Source organism: Ixodes scapularis, unplaced genomic scaffold, assembly GCF_016920785.2.
Source record: "Ixodes scapularis isolate PalLabHiFi unplaced genomic scaffold, ASM1692078v2 PGA_scaffold11__112_contigs__length_91849675, whole genome shotgun sequence".
Taxonomy (NCBI): domain Eukaryota; kingdom Metazoa; phylum Arthropoda; class Arachnida; order Ixodida; family Ixodidae; genus Ixodes; species Ixodes scapularis.
In genome coordinates, this window is record NW_024609837.1 from 45,599,711 (window position 1) to 45,614,222 (window position 14,512).

At 40.9% G+C, this 14,512-nt stretch overlaps 1 protein-coding gene across 1 annotated transcript; it reads right to left on the bottom strand.

Annotated features, from left to right (window-relative positions):
• Positions 1 to 11,214: 11,214 nt before the first annotated feature.
• Positions 11,215 to 12,935, bottom strand: LOC121835057 (the record flags this gene model as incomplete). The annotated part of the gene is made up of 3 exons (XM_042288985.1): positions 11,215 to 11,390; positions 12,204 to 12,342; positions 12,852 to 12,935. Coding segments are annotated over 3 exons (399 nt in total), but the record flags the coding sequence as incomplete, so codon positions are not given.
• Positions 12,936 to 14,512: the final 1,577 nt, after the last annotated feature.

The window sequence follows — 14,512 nt, forward strand, 5'->3', positions numbered from 1 at the left end:
GATACCTTAGTTATTTTTTAAATATTAGCTATATATTAGTAGAATAATATCTGCAAATTATATCATAATGATTAAATTATTTCATGAGATACAGACCTCCAAAGTTTGCCATTTGTCGTTCGAGCAGGCATGTTTGTCAATTTTTAGAAAAATAAATAAATTTTAAATAAATATGATTACTTTATATTACAAGCAAGCTATACCCATAGTTTGCGCCTAAAACGTATTAGAGTTCTCCTAATGTTATCGCTTTAGTTATTCACTCTCAAACGGGCCCCCTCCATCAGTGCGCGTTAATGCAACTGTCCACCACCTCATGCCTTACGATTTTTCCTGTCCCCAAGTATTTTTTCTAGTCAAAACTAAGTTTGGATTCGTTCATACCAGACACTAGACAATAACATATAAAAACATCAGTTGATTTGAAAATGTCGACTAGCCATCCTTTGGTCGATCTTATCTGAAATCACCCTAAAACACTTTGAAGACGCTGGAGGCGTGTGAGCAGATACTTTGGTCATGATTTCTGCAGCGAACAGAGTACCTTTTGTATGATGTAGGATCAGTGCGACCGCGCACAAATAACCCCAAATCTGCCATTCGTAAAAAAAAAGCTTTGTTATTTTGAATTGTAGTTCAATTCATCGACAGTGGTCTAACAGACAGTTTCTCGGCGGTTCTGGCAAAACATTCGCGTTATTTTTAGGTATAGGGTCAGGAGGGGTGTCAACCCTTTCATTGGTTTATTTATCTGAAGAAGGAAAGCTATAGCGAGAACGTAAAGCGACAGCAACGAATGGGCGGGCAGGGGGCGGAGCTAAGCGCTGCTTGAGTTTGAGATTCGCGGGGTTCGTTCTCGCACCTCTAGGTTTTTGCCGATTCTTCGGTGGTGTTTGGATGTATTTAGTGTTATTTATTTATTAGTGCTGCTTTGCACGTTCTTTAATTAGACACTTAAAACTTGGGGTATGACGAACTTTCGTCGAAACTCCGAGGTTTCATGGGTTCGGCGCACCTTCAAACTTTTAGCGAAGATCGACAGAGTTCGACTTATGGAAAGTGTTGGAGGACCTCTAACGAGACTTTCGAATTGTAAGAAGAAAAAGAAATAAACACTTTAGGGTCGTTTTTTTATATGCTATATAATGATTACAAAAGTTTACACAATATGAAAGCAAACACATACGAGTATTGTCTTTTAATGCTTTAGTCAGTTCTATTATGTGATACAATGAATTTGGTTACTAAGAATATAAAAGGGAGTTTGATTTTTATTCGAACATATGAAAAAAAAAAAGAGGTGAAAGTTAGACGAGTTTTGGGGGTCTTCACCATGTATTTATCAGGCTCTTAGACGAGAAAATAATCGTCGCGGTAAGTTGACTAATTAACTAAAATATTTTAATGAACTTTTTTATTTTTGGTTTTCGGGGGTCACGCTGAAATTGCAGCATTGTCGGCAATTACCATCAAGGGCCAGGCAAATTAAAGAAATTTTCGAAAATGTAATGGTTTTTGAAATATTCATAGATCAGTTTTCGCGTTTTCTTCGCCAGATTTAGAAATTGTTAGGACTAGTGATGTCGTGGTTTCAATCGTGTCGTCAATATCTCGGCAATGTGCAACGTGACCTAAACGACTCCTCACTCTTCCACACGTCAGTGTGGGCGGAACTTGATGTGCTCTTTTTGCAGCCAATTTTTAGATCGGGCGAAAAGTCGCGAAAATTGATCGATTAGTATCTCTCCAGCCATTATAATTTGGAAATTTTATAAATCGGTGTGGCCTCTAATAGTAATTGTTATCAATTCTGCAATTCTAACATGACCCTTAAATCCAATCATTAACAAGTTAATTAAAACATCTTAGTTAATTAGTCGGCTTAGCATGATGATCATTTCCTCTATCTAATATCCACCAAAGCATGTGTTATACATGGTGAAAACGACACTCGTGTAACTCTCACGCAATTTAATTAAAAAAAAATGTGTTCCAATTAAAATCACACGCCCGTATAATGTTTAACGTGTTTAATAATGTGGAACTGTGAAACAATTGGTCACTGCGAATGAATTACTGACGTAATGTTTTTTGTTTTGTTTACTTTCTTGAGCATATAAAATGTGTTCACAGTTAAATAAAGAAAAGAAAAACCGAGAGGGAAAAAGAAGGGACAAACACAACAATGACTTCGTTGTGTTTGTCTCCTCCTTTTCACCTGTCTCAGTTTTTGTTTTAAATATGAACTTACACCAGCTAGCCTTGGCCATAAACCTTATTTCTGCAAGATGTGTTCTCGTTAGATTACAATTTTCCCTTGTACCGCTACTGCCGCGTCCCACGCACAAGTCCTCTTTTATCTAAGAATTAAGTTGTAAAATATAAATAAAAAAAACGCAATAAATAGTACTGTATTTTATCGCATATACCGACCAAATATTGCTCTTTTCATCCGCCAGGTGGCGTCAGCTCATTTTTAGTTCTCGCGCATGCGCACAAAAGTAAGTATTTTTTTTTCGTTGAATTTTTCGCCACAGAAGTTTGTAAAAAGTCAATGTAAGAGTCCTTGACTATGAAGTGATGTTACTGTTCAACTTTCCAACGCACCGCGGATATACTTCCGTTAGTGTAACACCAATGAACTTTTTGTAATCACTGTATTTAGCCATTTCGTAACGCAAGATACTAAACGCTAATAAGAAAAATAGTAAATGAGTTTGGACAGAACTTGCAGTGTTTCACTCGACCGTGGCGGCCGCCGGAGTGCGTCGCCAACGAGGCGGTGCCTTAAAGCAAAACCGTAAAACACTTTAAAAAAAAATTCTCAGCAACAACAAAAACTACTCATTTAATTTTTTCTTATGTTGATCAGATGAGGTTGATTGATCATTTGTCTATTTCCAAAATTGAGAGCACCGTTGCCCACACTGCTCTTTTTGGCTCTCAATATGGACGTTTCTGCATAGTCTGGAGTTTGTCAGTTAATTAAATCTTAACACAACGAGACTTTGGAACTTTACTAAAAGCAATCCCATTAATAATAATAGAATCAATCAAATTGATAATATTATCTCGACGTTTTTGAAAAACACTAAAATGTATTCCTCTGGTATCCTTACCAAACTCTTCCGGCAATCCCTTGAGCTTGGGACACTTCCCGAGGATTGGAAAGATGGGAGGGTGATTCATATTAATAAAAATGACGATAAATCATGATCCTTTAATTACCGCCCGATATCACTAACAACTATTTTGAAGAGGAAATCTAACTTACAAACTGGAGCGCGGTTCCTTCTTGTGACTCAGCTGACCAGGGATATATCTTTCTTGAAACGTTTAGAAATATCTATAATTGGTGCTTTCCCTACAAAAAGTGTCCAGTGCATAAGAAATCACGCGAGCCGTGGGTTACTTCGGAGATAATTAGAATAATGAAACGGAAGACGCTCTATAACGCTCTATAATAATTTTCTGCACACTAAAGATTTGGGCGTCCTCCGCGAATTTAAAATTCAAAAGAACATGGAAACAAGCGCTCTTCGTATATCAAAGCGTGCATACCATTACCATATGTTTCAGGGTGAACCTAGGTCATGTCGAAAAAAATGAACAGGTTGATTAACCCTCACTCTCGTAGTGACTCAATTAAAACGATCACTGTAAACGAGGAGTGCATAACTGGCGCCGCCTTGGCTGAGAGATTCAATAATCATTTCGTGGACTTAGTTCACAGCGTTCACTTTGTCAATGCTTGTGACCTAGTCGATACAACTTCAGAGAGTGTTTTTCTTCTGCTATTGACGACAGTGAATTAATATCAGTATTTAACACTTTTAGAAATAGTAAAAATAACGACGTGCAAGGCATTCAGATCGGGCTTGTAAAGCGTGTAATTAATTCTATCGTCCCTTGTTTGACCCACATTTCTAACCTAGCCCTTCAGGATGGGGTGTTTCCTAAAAGAATGCAAGTGGCCAAAATGTTTGTCCTCCACAAGGCAGGGGATAAGAACAACGTTGGTAATTACAGGCCTGTGTCTGTACTGCCGGTATTCTCTAAAGGACTAGAAAAGATTATGCACATGAGACTATATCACTCTCAGAAAAAAAAGGTGTCTTATTACACCCCTTGTCCCATATAATACACCCCAAAACTTCAATTCGACGTACAGCGCCCCGTAATCTAACAGGCGGCCCCAAGGTTTACGAGGGGCTTGATAGCCGTGTGGTACAACTTATTAAGATAGCTGATGTACGTATTAATGACTACAAAAGAGATTATCGGAGTTTTCTTGGCCGTACTGCAAAAGCTCCGTGTTTTCTTTCTTTGGTCTTTGATACGTGCTTTAGCAATTCAATAAGTTATATCGCACCGTTATCAAGCCCCTGGTAAAATTTCGTGCCGTCTGCTCGATTATAGGGCGCTGTACGTCGAAATGAAGTTTTGGGGTGTATTATATGGGACAAAAGGGTGTAAGGTGATACCCTCTCTTTTTAGAGTGATATATGCTTTCTGTGAAAAACACTCAGTTATTACCCCTTGTCAATTTGGTTTCCGAAAGGGGTACTCGACAGAGGTTGCGCTACTAAAACAGAAGGAAATGATACTAACAAACATCAAAAACAAACTTCTAACATTAGGCATATTTTTCGATTTTTCGAAGGCATTCGATCGCCTTCACCATAAAACGTTACTGCAGAAACTGGACCTTTGTGGCATCAGGGGTGTTGTCCTGAACCTAATCGAAAGCTATTTACAAGACCGTTATCAGTACGTTGAAATTGACGGGGACCGTTCAAACATGCGCCAAATAAAGGCAGGTGTACCGCAAGGGAATATTCTCGAACCCCTTCTTTTCAATCTTTTTATAAATGACATTGTGAACTTAGATAATAGCGTCAACTACATAATATACGCAGATGATACAAGCTTGTTTTTCTCTGGAACTAGCATTGACGTCATTATAGGAAGAACAAATCAATTCTTGCAGAGTCTAAACGTTCGGACCACCGCCAATTCATTAACAATAAATGTTGCAAAAACTAAGACAATTATTTTCCACGCAAAAACTACAAGCTGCACCGGCAACCTGCCGTGAGGGCTTTCTCTTGCTATACGAGATGTGGAAACTGTAAAAAATGCTAAGGTGCTTGGTGTAACGTTTAATGAACATATGCTGTGGGATGAGACGGTGCAGGAAACAACCATAAAGCTCTCAAAGGTTGTAGGCGTTTTCTGTAAATACTATATTATCTTACCATCCTCGATAATGCTGCTTATGTATCACGCCCTGTTCTGCTCATATTTTGATTACTGTTTCCTGGTTTGGGGTACCACTACGAGAACGAACGTTCAGAGACTTTTTATAATGCAAAAGAGGGCAATACGAATAATATGTAATGTAGCGTATGATCACTTCACGAAATCTTTGTTTAAAAAGCTTGATACGTTGAAAATCACGAATTACCATAGTTATAAGCTTTTGATGTCATATAAAGATTATTAAACAACCTTGTAAGCGTTTTCAATTCAGTCTCAGGTTTGGAGTCGCGGGACGCAACATACAGCACTCGTCATCCTCGAAACTGGGCCGCACCGTGCTCCAGAACCAATTATGGTGACCAGAGATTGGCTTTTACTCTCCCATGATTTTTAAACAACCTTGAAGCGAAGGGAATTTCCATGGCAAACACAAGCAAAAAGGAAATTCGTGGCCTATTTGAGTGATCTATTGAATAGGTGCTGTCATGTTTTAAAGATACAGAGAAAGTTGCGTATATATTTTTGAAAATCAATGTGCATTGTTGTGGGCTCATGACTAAACTCTCGGAGTAAGCTTGTGCAACACTGAATTATGTTTACCTTGTTTAACCCTTTGCACTGTATATAATTGCCACCACTGTCCTGTATAAACACTCGATTAGCTGTCTTTATATATATTAAATTGTTCACTCACTCATATGTTATGTTTCTTCTGCGGATGTAAAGGGGAGGGGGGCTTCGTCAAGTAGCGACATGCTGCTTTTTTTCCCCTGCCTTCCCCTCTCAGATGGAGAAGAAATAAAATTGATTGATTGAAGTATCCCTTTCGAAATCTTAAAACATATAATCTATTCTCATATTGTCAATTTATTTAATTCCCATGCATCTTTCACCCCTGATGGCTTCAGACAACTATTCTCGTGCAAGTCGCAACTATTAGCGCTTACTCATAACCAGGGTTGGGCAGAAATACTCAAAAATGTATTTGGAAATACAAATACTGGAATACATTGAAGTAGTAGCTAAAATACTGATACTAAAATATATCTGTAAAAATGTATCGCGATACGTATCGGAAATACATTTTAAATAGAGGCAAAAAGCATTTGGAAATACAAATACAGGAATACATTTTAGGGAGGGCAGAAATACAAATACAGAAATGCTGATACTGCAATACATTTTTCAAATTTGTTTCAGACGGAAACTGAGATGAAGCTTGAAGTTTGAAGTGGAAATTTTTGATCCCGAAATTACTTTCCCGTAAGCTTGGCACTTTGCCTTGACGGTAGTGGTTTCAGACGACGAGGAGTCTTCAATGAGCTCAAAAAAACGTTCTATCAAGGACTGACCATGGTCCCTTCCCTGACATCTTGTCTGTCTGACGAGGGATGCAAACAGACTTCGACCTCTAAATAAATTCCATGTCACCCTAAATTAAAATCAAAACGTCACCACTGTCAACATTGATCATATGACGTCACGGTAGAATAAACTGGTATTCTTTATGTGTAGGTGTGGCCTTGAACATGAAACTTTACCCCGCTGCTCTGTGAAAGGACAATAGTATTTTCGTCATAGGTTACCTCGTTAAAGATCGTGCAGGCAGCGTCATTGGGAATTTTTGAAAGTAGTGAACCACCTGGAAGCATTCTGGAACACATGTCTTATCTTCTGTTATGGTTGAAAAAACGATACGGTGACATCCCTGTTGGGAAGGTCCTTCTTGCCGACCCTCCGGCATTGATGCATGAATTGCAGTCCTCAAGTTTCGCCTAGCATCATCTAAACAGAAACATCCTGGATTGCGAGCTAATATTGCCGGCACAGGTGCTAGCTCTCTGAGAAACAGCGCGTTTGAGACGAGTCGCAGGTGTACGAAGTTGGGGTCGGCACAACGAGGCCACGTCTGGCCTCCTTCCTGGGTTTCGGATTACCAGAGCAGCGGGTCGCGTTCACGTTGGCTGATGACGTACCCTTGAGCCGTACAATATTACGGGCGCAGCCGCAGACGCATCCTAATATGTGTTAAACTTCCCTGCGTGAGTCATGCTACTATTTCAAGTCAACCACCGCCAGGCTCGTGCTGCAACGGACTGTGACTCATATTTGCCTGCTGGTGTACTGTGTATACTAAGGCAAGAGAGACGGTTAGCAGTGGGCATTGGATGCCAGCAAACAATGACTCAAGAAATCCCTACCTAAGGACCTGCGGCAGAAGATGCTCTGACTCCACCCCTGGCTCGCCAGCTGGTTCGAATCCCCGACTTCTCAACACTTCTCAGAAGAGAGAAGAAAACGCATAGAAAACTAGTTTGGAGAATCGGAAGGGACCTTGGTTAGTATAGTAACAACGCCCCAGAATCTCCTTGACCTTAATGCCCTCAGAAGTGAAAAAAAAAAAAAAAAAAAGCATTTGGACCTGTATTTTTTTTTTCGGAGGAGAGGGCGGGGGGGGGGGGGGGGGGTGGAGTATTTCTCAGGAAATGTAACGAAATACATTTCATCCTGGTTGTATCGCGATACAAAGAAACATTCGAAATGTATTTCGATACAGGAATACAGATACTGGTGAAAAAAATGTATCGCGATACAGAAATACAGATAAGAAACGTATTTCTGAAATACTATCGCGATACATTTGTATCGCGATACTGCTCAACCCTGCTCATAACCTTCATACCGTCCTTGATCGTTCATCTGAGGTCGAGTGCATGTTCTTAGATTTTTCTGAAGCATTTGATAAGGTTTCACACAGGATTCTTTTATATAAACTCAGTTCTCTCAACATTAATGATGATGTATTAGCTTGGATCAAGTGCTTCTTACTAATCGTTCCCAATTTGTTCATGTTGACTGCCGTAACTCTCAACCCTCACCAGTGACCTCTGGTGTACCCCAAGGTTCTGTACTAGGTCCTTTTTTAATCCTTATCGTTATTAATGACCTCTCCTTGCATGTCTCATCTCGAATTGGTCTGTTCGCTGACGACTGTGTTATTTATTCTGAAATTACTAATGATTCTGATGTCCAGTCGCTTCAAACTGATTTTGATCATATTTTCCGTTGGTGCGATAAATGGCAAATGAAGCTCAATACCAGCAAGTGTAAATCCATGAGAGTATCACGCCAGAATAACGCTTGTTCGTCTTAGTACATCGATAATGTTGCACTGGACACTGTATCTTCATATAAATATCTTGGTGTACACGTTGCTAACAACATCTCATAAAACGCTCATATTGAGTATGTAATTCATGCGGCTAATCGCATGCTGGGCTTCCTTGAAAGAAACTTCTCCCGCGCACCATTGTCCCTAAAACTTCGGTTCTACAAATCCTTGGTCCGCACCAAACTGGAGTACGCTGCCTCCATCTGGGATATCCAGCCAAAACACTTGCATTATCACTAGAAACCGTTCAAAGTCGTTCTGTTCGCTTCGTACTGCATAACTATCACCGCAGTTCTAGTGTGTAAATAATGAAAATAACCTTAGGCTTGCCTGACCTCTCCCTTCGTAAAAAGATTGCTCGACTGTGTTTGTTTTACAAAATATAGTATCATAGCCCAACACTACGTAAGAATCTGGAAACAGTTTCGATCCCAATCACGCCATCAAGCTTTGCGAAGGCAATACTGAAAAAAAAAGTCCCCTTTTATCCTCGTAATTTTACCGGGACCAAGAAGCGTCTGATTCAGTGGCAATTCGTGCGGATATACTTGTGCCAGACTAGGACAGTACGCCTCTGTAAAGTCGTGAACATTCCAACCCGATATTGTTTCCTGACCCATTTAGAAAAGAAAAAAAAAAAACACCCCAATTAGACTCAGCAAGTCAATTGTAAAAGAAATCAGCGACGCCATCAAATACGTCAGTGGTTCTCAAAAGGGCTCCGCGGACCCTTGGGGTCCCTGAAGGCCTCGACTGTCAGACAAGACGGGTAATATATATATATATATTTTTTTAATTTTTGACGGTGACTGTTTTACAAAGCTAAATAGACCACACCATGTGCACCGAGTGAGTATGTAGGGTTGATTATATAGATAGATAGATACATTTTTATTTGCATGAAGCTTACAAGTACATGATACTGGTGGCCTGCGGAAAACGCTGTCCGCGGACAGTTTGCCGAAGCCACAGGCCCCCAAATTGACGTTTGCACAGTAGCAGCAAAGAAAAAAAAAATCTTTACGTACAATACGACTTTGTAGTACATAAAAAAGACACACACACACACACACGAAAAATGCCGTCCATAAGTTTACATCCATATAAGTTGATTACTCTCTGTTGCGGAGCTACAAAGTTTGCACAGATCTTGTTTTCTTGTTTACTACTTTGTCACAGTAATCGTCTAATACCCCCCTCATTCCTGGTGGATAGGGTCCCCCATAACCTCTCTGGAACCAGAAGGGGTCTCCGAAACATCAATGGCTGAGAACCACTGAATTAGTTAGTCAAAAGACCAACTTTCCTAGCGATGCTGTCAGTCGGTTGAACGGTGCCTTTAAAGAAGAAAGTTGGAGGGCACTTAAGCTTCGCCTTTAAGAGTAGAACGCGATAGGGTTATCGGGCCCCGTTCGCATCGCCTTCTCATTGGCTGCTTATGCTCGAAGACGCGAGTTCGCTCCGAGATGAGGAGACGCAATGGCATCTCCGCATCGTCCTGTCGCTGCTGCCGCCTCACTTGGGCTTCACGGGCACGCATACAAGCATACGAACTCCCACTAGTTCCCAAGCCGTGCAAGCGTGCCTTGCGTAACCTAGCAATAAAAAAAAGTGCCTTGCGTTGCCTAGTCAATAGTGTGTCTGGCTCGCAACCGAAGGGTCGTGGTTCCTAATCCCGGCTAAACTTCTTAAAAAAAATTATTTTAAGGCAAATGAATTACTTTAAAAAGCGAAATCGTTTGAGACATGCGGCAACCTGTCATTCGCATTACATGTCGTGTTTCAATTACTTTCATTACATGTGTGACGTCACGTTTTACGTGAGCGTTGTGGGTTGTTTGAAATTCCCGTGCGAGGTCATGTGACCGTGACGTCATGACCCTATCGACCAGTCAGGCGTTTCCCGTCACGCCACCGACATCGGCTTTTCTGCGACATGAACTCCTTAACGCTATCGCGTAAAAAAAAGAAAAGAAGAAGCAATGCTTGAGTTTGTTGAGTTGCAATAATCTTAACTCAGTGTGTTTTGGCAAGAGACGAGTACAGAATAGTAACGTGCAATGCACAAGTTAAGGCAGACGGAGAAGCATGTTTATAGGAGTTTTATTGCTGATAATTAGGTAAAACGTGCACGAGACATGTGAAACAAGAATTGTTTTTGACCCACGTTGGAAGACAAAATATATAGAAATAATCAGTATGGTTCTAGATTGTGAACGTGTTTATTTATTAATTTATTTATTTTCCTTACGCTCAGAAACAGCCGAGGCCTTAGTACCGGTATACACTCACGCACAACATACACTTTAAAAAGAAAAAGAAAACAAACACGCACACATATTGACAAACCACAAATGAAACCCGAACACTGATGTTATTAAATGTGAATGGTTAGTGCGCTTTTAAAATCCCACTCACTCCCGAAAACGTCAACCACCGCGCTCAGTGCATCAAAATTGCTCTGAATTCGTAAAATTGGGGAAAATGAACATATGTCTTGCACGTAAAACGTGTAGTGGTGTCGACAGTTTACTCGAGGGACATGTATAGAAAGCAGAGAAACAAGCTTAGGACAAACGTAATCTACTGTGCACAGTTTTATGCAAAAACACATAATTATGAAAACTGCGACGAGCCTCCAGTGATTGCAAATTTAGCCACTCGTAACCAAAAGAAAAAAAAATAATCCGGCGGCTGTAATAATGGTTGTAAACAATCCGTGTCAACTTCCTCTGCACACGTTGTAGGCCATCAGAGTTGGTCACACCCAGACAGTTCCAAACTACAGAGCCAAACTCCAGTTTCGAGCGCACAATCGATGTGTAAATCCTTACGATACAGGACGGCTCTTTGAAACGACGGGTAATACGTGAAAACAAACCTAAAAGTCGCGAGCAAGAGCTAACCCAATTTGACACATGATTTGTAAAACTAAGGGATGAATCAATATACACTCCTAAGCAGATTTGTACGTAACGCGTAACGTGTAATGGATTACTTGTAAGCGATTACATTTTACTGTAATTTTGTAACGCTCCAATTACTTCCTTTAAGGAGTAACGATCCTTGTAATTGAAGTACTTTTTTGCTGTAATCGATTACAAAATTACCCATTACAACTTTTCTAATTTTTTTTTCTGGGGAGGGGGAGGGGGAGGGGGGAATTGGGGGGGGGGGGGGGGGGGTTAGATGTGCTGGAGTTACTCTGCTCTGGGCAACGGTAATTTCTTTTTCTTTTTGAAAATTATTAAGCAGGAGACCTCGAGGATTAGAAGGCCACTTCACAATGCTTCGTTTCCTGGGTAAATTTTCTTTTGGTACACCTGAGATTAGGTTTGGGTATAAAACATGGCTTCTTATCGAGCCTCTTGTGAGTAATACATTTAAACAGGGCTCTTTTTATTTTGTTTTTATTTTTTTCACCAGAGGGATTGAGTATGTTGGCGTCACTCAGTCAGCTCTAAACAAAAACGGTCAAGGCTTTCTATTTCTTTGTTTTTTTTTCGGAACAACTGAGCGCGAGATCCCAAGGATTATGCTACCGTAATAAAAAACAAAAGTTGAACGAAAAGTAACGTCGGAAGTAATAGATTACTTTAGAGTAATTTTTAGATTACTTTTTTGAGGCTGTAAATGTAATTGTAATCGGTTACCTTTTACAGTGAAGTAATTGTAATTGGTTACTTTTGTTTGTAACGTGTACAACTCTGCTCCTAAGTCACGTGCACAATATTCTTATACAAAAACTTATACAAAAAATCAAGCGCACGTTTCTTCCTTGATAAGAAGATAACACATGTTCTTTTGGCCTTAGACGTTAATTTATTTTGAAGACACCATGACGAAATAGCAGTAATATCCTCCTGTAGCAGAACACAATCAACATGTGATTTTATTTGTTTGAAGACCTTAAAGGGGGCGGTGCAACGATTTTCGGACTTCGGTCAAAGATTTCTGGAAGTTGCCCCCTGACACTTCTGTAGGTAAAGAACAGAAAACCGATTTCGCCTGCGTGTCCTAGTTGTTGCGTAAAAAAAAAGATAAAGATTGGCATTTCGGGCACCCCTCAACTCACTCCCAGTCTTCAGGGTCCACACCTGGTCGCACTCCCAGTGACGTCATTCGGAGTGCCGTGTAGCTTCCCGTGTGCTATGTCGGTGGACGCTACCCCTCCCTCTCTCTGCGTACATTAGAGCCGAGCGAGGTCACGTAATCTTTCCGCCGTAGTTCCCTCGGCTGCCACTTGGGGCTGCAGGTGGGGGAAAAAGCTCGACTTTTGCTTTGCGATTATGCAGCGGAATCGCGACATTTTTAAAGAAGGAAGTGTTTTCTCTATCCTCTGGGACACGATAAATAACGTAAACATGACGAGATGCAAATTGTTTTAGTCATAAAATCGTTGCACCGCCCCTTTAATATCATCAGCGAACTGCTGCATATTTGAATGTTTTACGCACAGAGAGACGTCGTTGGCAAAAATATTAGACAGCAAGGGTCCTAGAATAGAATCCCGAGGAACACCGATTGATGATATGTATGATCTCGACAACACACCGTTAACACGACCGTTGTTCATGCGCCCGGACAGATATGACTGAAACCACAAACTAAGGGCAAACACACTCCATATTCCGATAACTTGTGCACTAATAGGTCATGGTGCACAAGGTCAAAGGCTTTACTTAAGTCAAAATAAATGGCGTCAACCTGCCCATGGTTGGCAACAATGGGGCGAACGTGACTCAAATACTCAGCTAAGTTAGTTTCAACACTTTTAGATTGAACAAAGCCGTGTTGAGATCAATTTAATATTTCTTTGAAATAGCTAGAGAGGTGCACTTCTACCACAATCTTAAACAGTTTCGAGAATGTGGTTAGTAAGGAAACGGGTCTATAACTTCTAACATCTGCAGAGTCCCCTGATTTGAAATAGGCACCAGAATGGCTGACCTCCACTTTTTGGAAAAATACAGTTTTGAATAGACAAGTTAAAAAGGTAGGTCAAGACCGGCAGAAACGCATCAGAGCAACCTTTAACAATTAACGCTGGTACACAATCGGAACCCGATGAGAGTTTAAATTTCAAACGTCTAATACAATCGTGCACTACAGAGTGATCGACGCTAAATGGGGTGAGAACACTATCAGTTTTCGCGACAACAGTATGATTAACCGCTAGTGGCTCTGAGCTCGCAGATTGCATATCACACAAAAATACACTTAAGAAGTATGACGATAACATATCGCCGACAACACCGGGGTCAGAATGAAAACCGGAATAATTTGACAACGTAACGCACCTGGCTTCTGTGCCCCAGCACCTTATTTTTGTACTTCCAAATATTGTTAGGATTTTTCAGAAGTTTGGGGGGGGGGGGGGGGGGGGGAGGTTCTCAGTGTTATTCCTGAAGTTTTCCTTATCTCTCTGATAAAGAAACTTTACTTCGGCCCTTGCCCTACTAAATTTCGCGTACCAAGCGTCACCGTAACCGCGTTTATAATGAAAATGAAACCGTGATTTTTCTTCCATTGTACGCTTCAGTTCCGATGAAAACCACCATGGAAACTTCTGCCTTTTACTTGTCTTAGTGGAATAAAGCGTTAAATACCATTTCTTACAATGTCAGTGAAAGCATTACAGGCTGAATTTACGTCAGTGTTTGTTATCACCGGATACCAATTAGGGGTGGCCAATTGATCGATTAACCTTGCGATTAATCGATTAAGGCTTTAATCGCGATGAATTTTTTTTGACCGGTTAATCAGTTTTTTAATCGGTACTCAAAAAGAAGTCAACTGCACGCACGCATGGCTCTATCCTGGACGACCTGCCCGAACTTAGGTTGACTCATGCCCCCCCCCCCCCCTCCCCCTTACCCCCCTTTAAGGAAAACGCTGCGTGGCGGGCATCCGGTCGTTCTGTCTTGAGAGGTTTTCTGTTCCCAGCCAGGTGGTATGAGTATGAGCAAGGTTCAGTTCTCGCGCTCGCGAAGCGTCACGTGTTCGAGGATATACAATACAGTTCTACCGATGCCAGACGAACAAGCCGGGCCCGCAATTGATCCCTTTACGACCGCG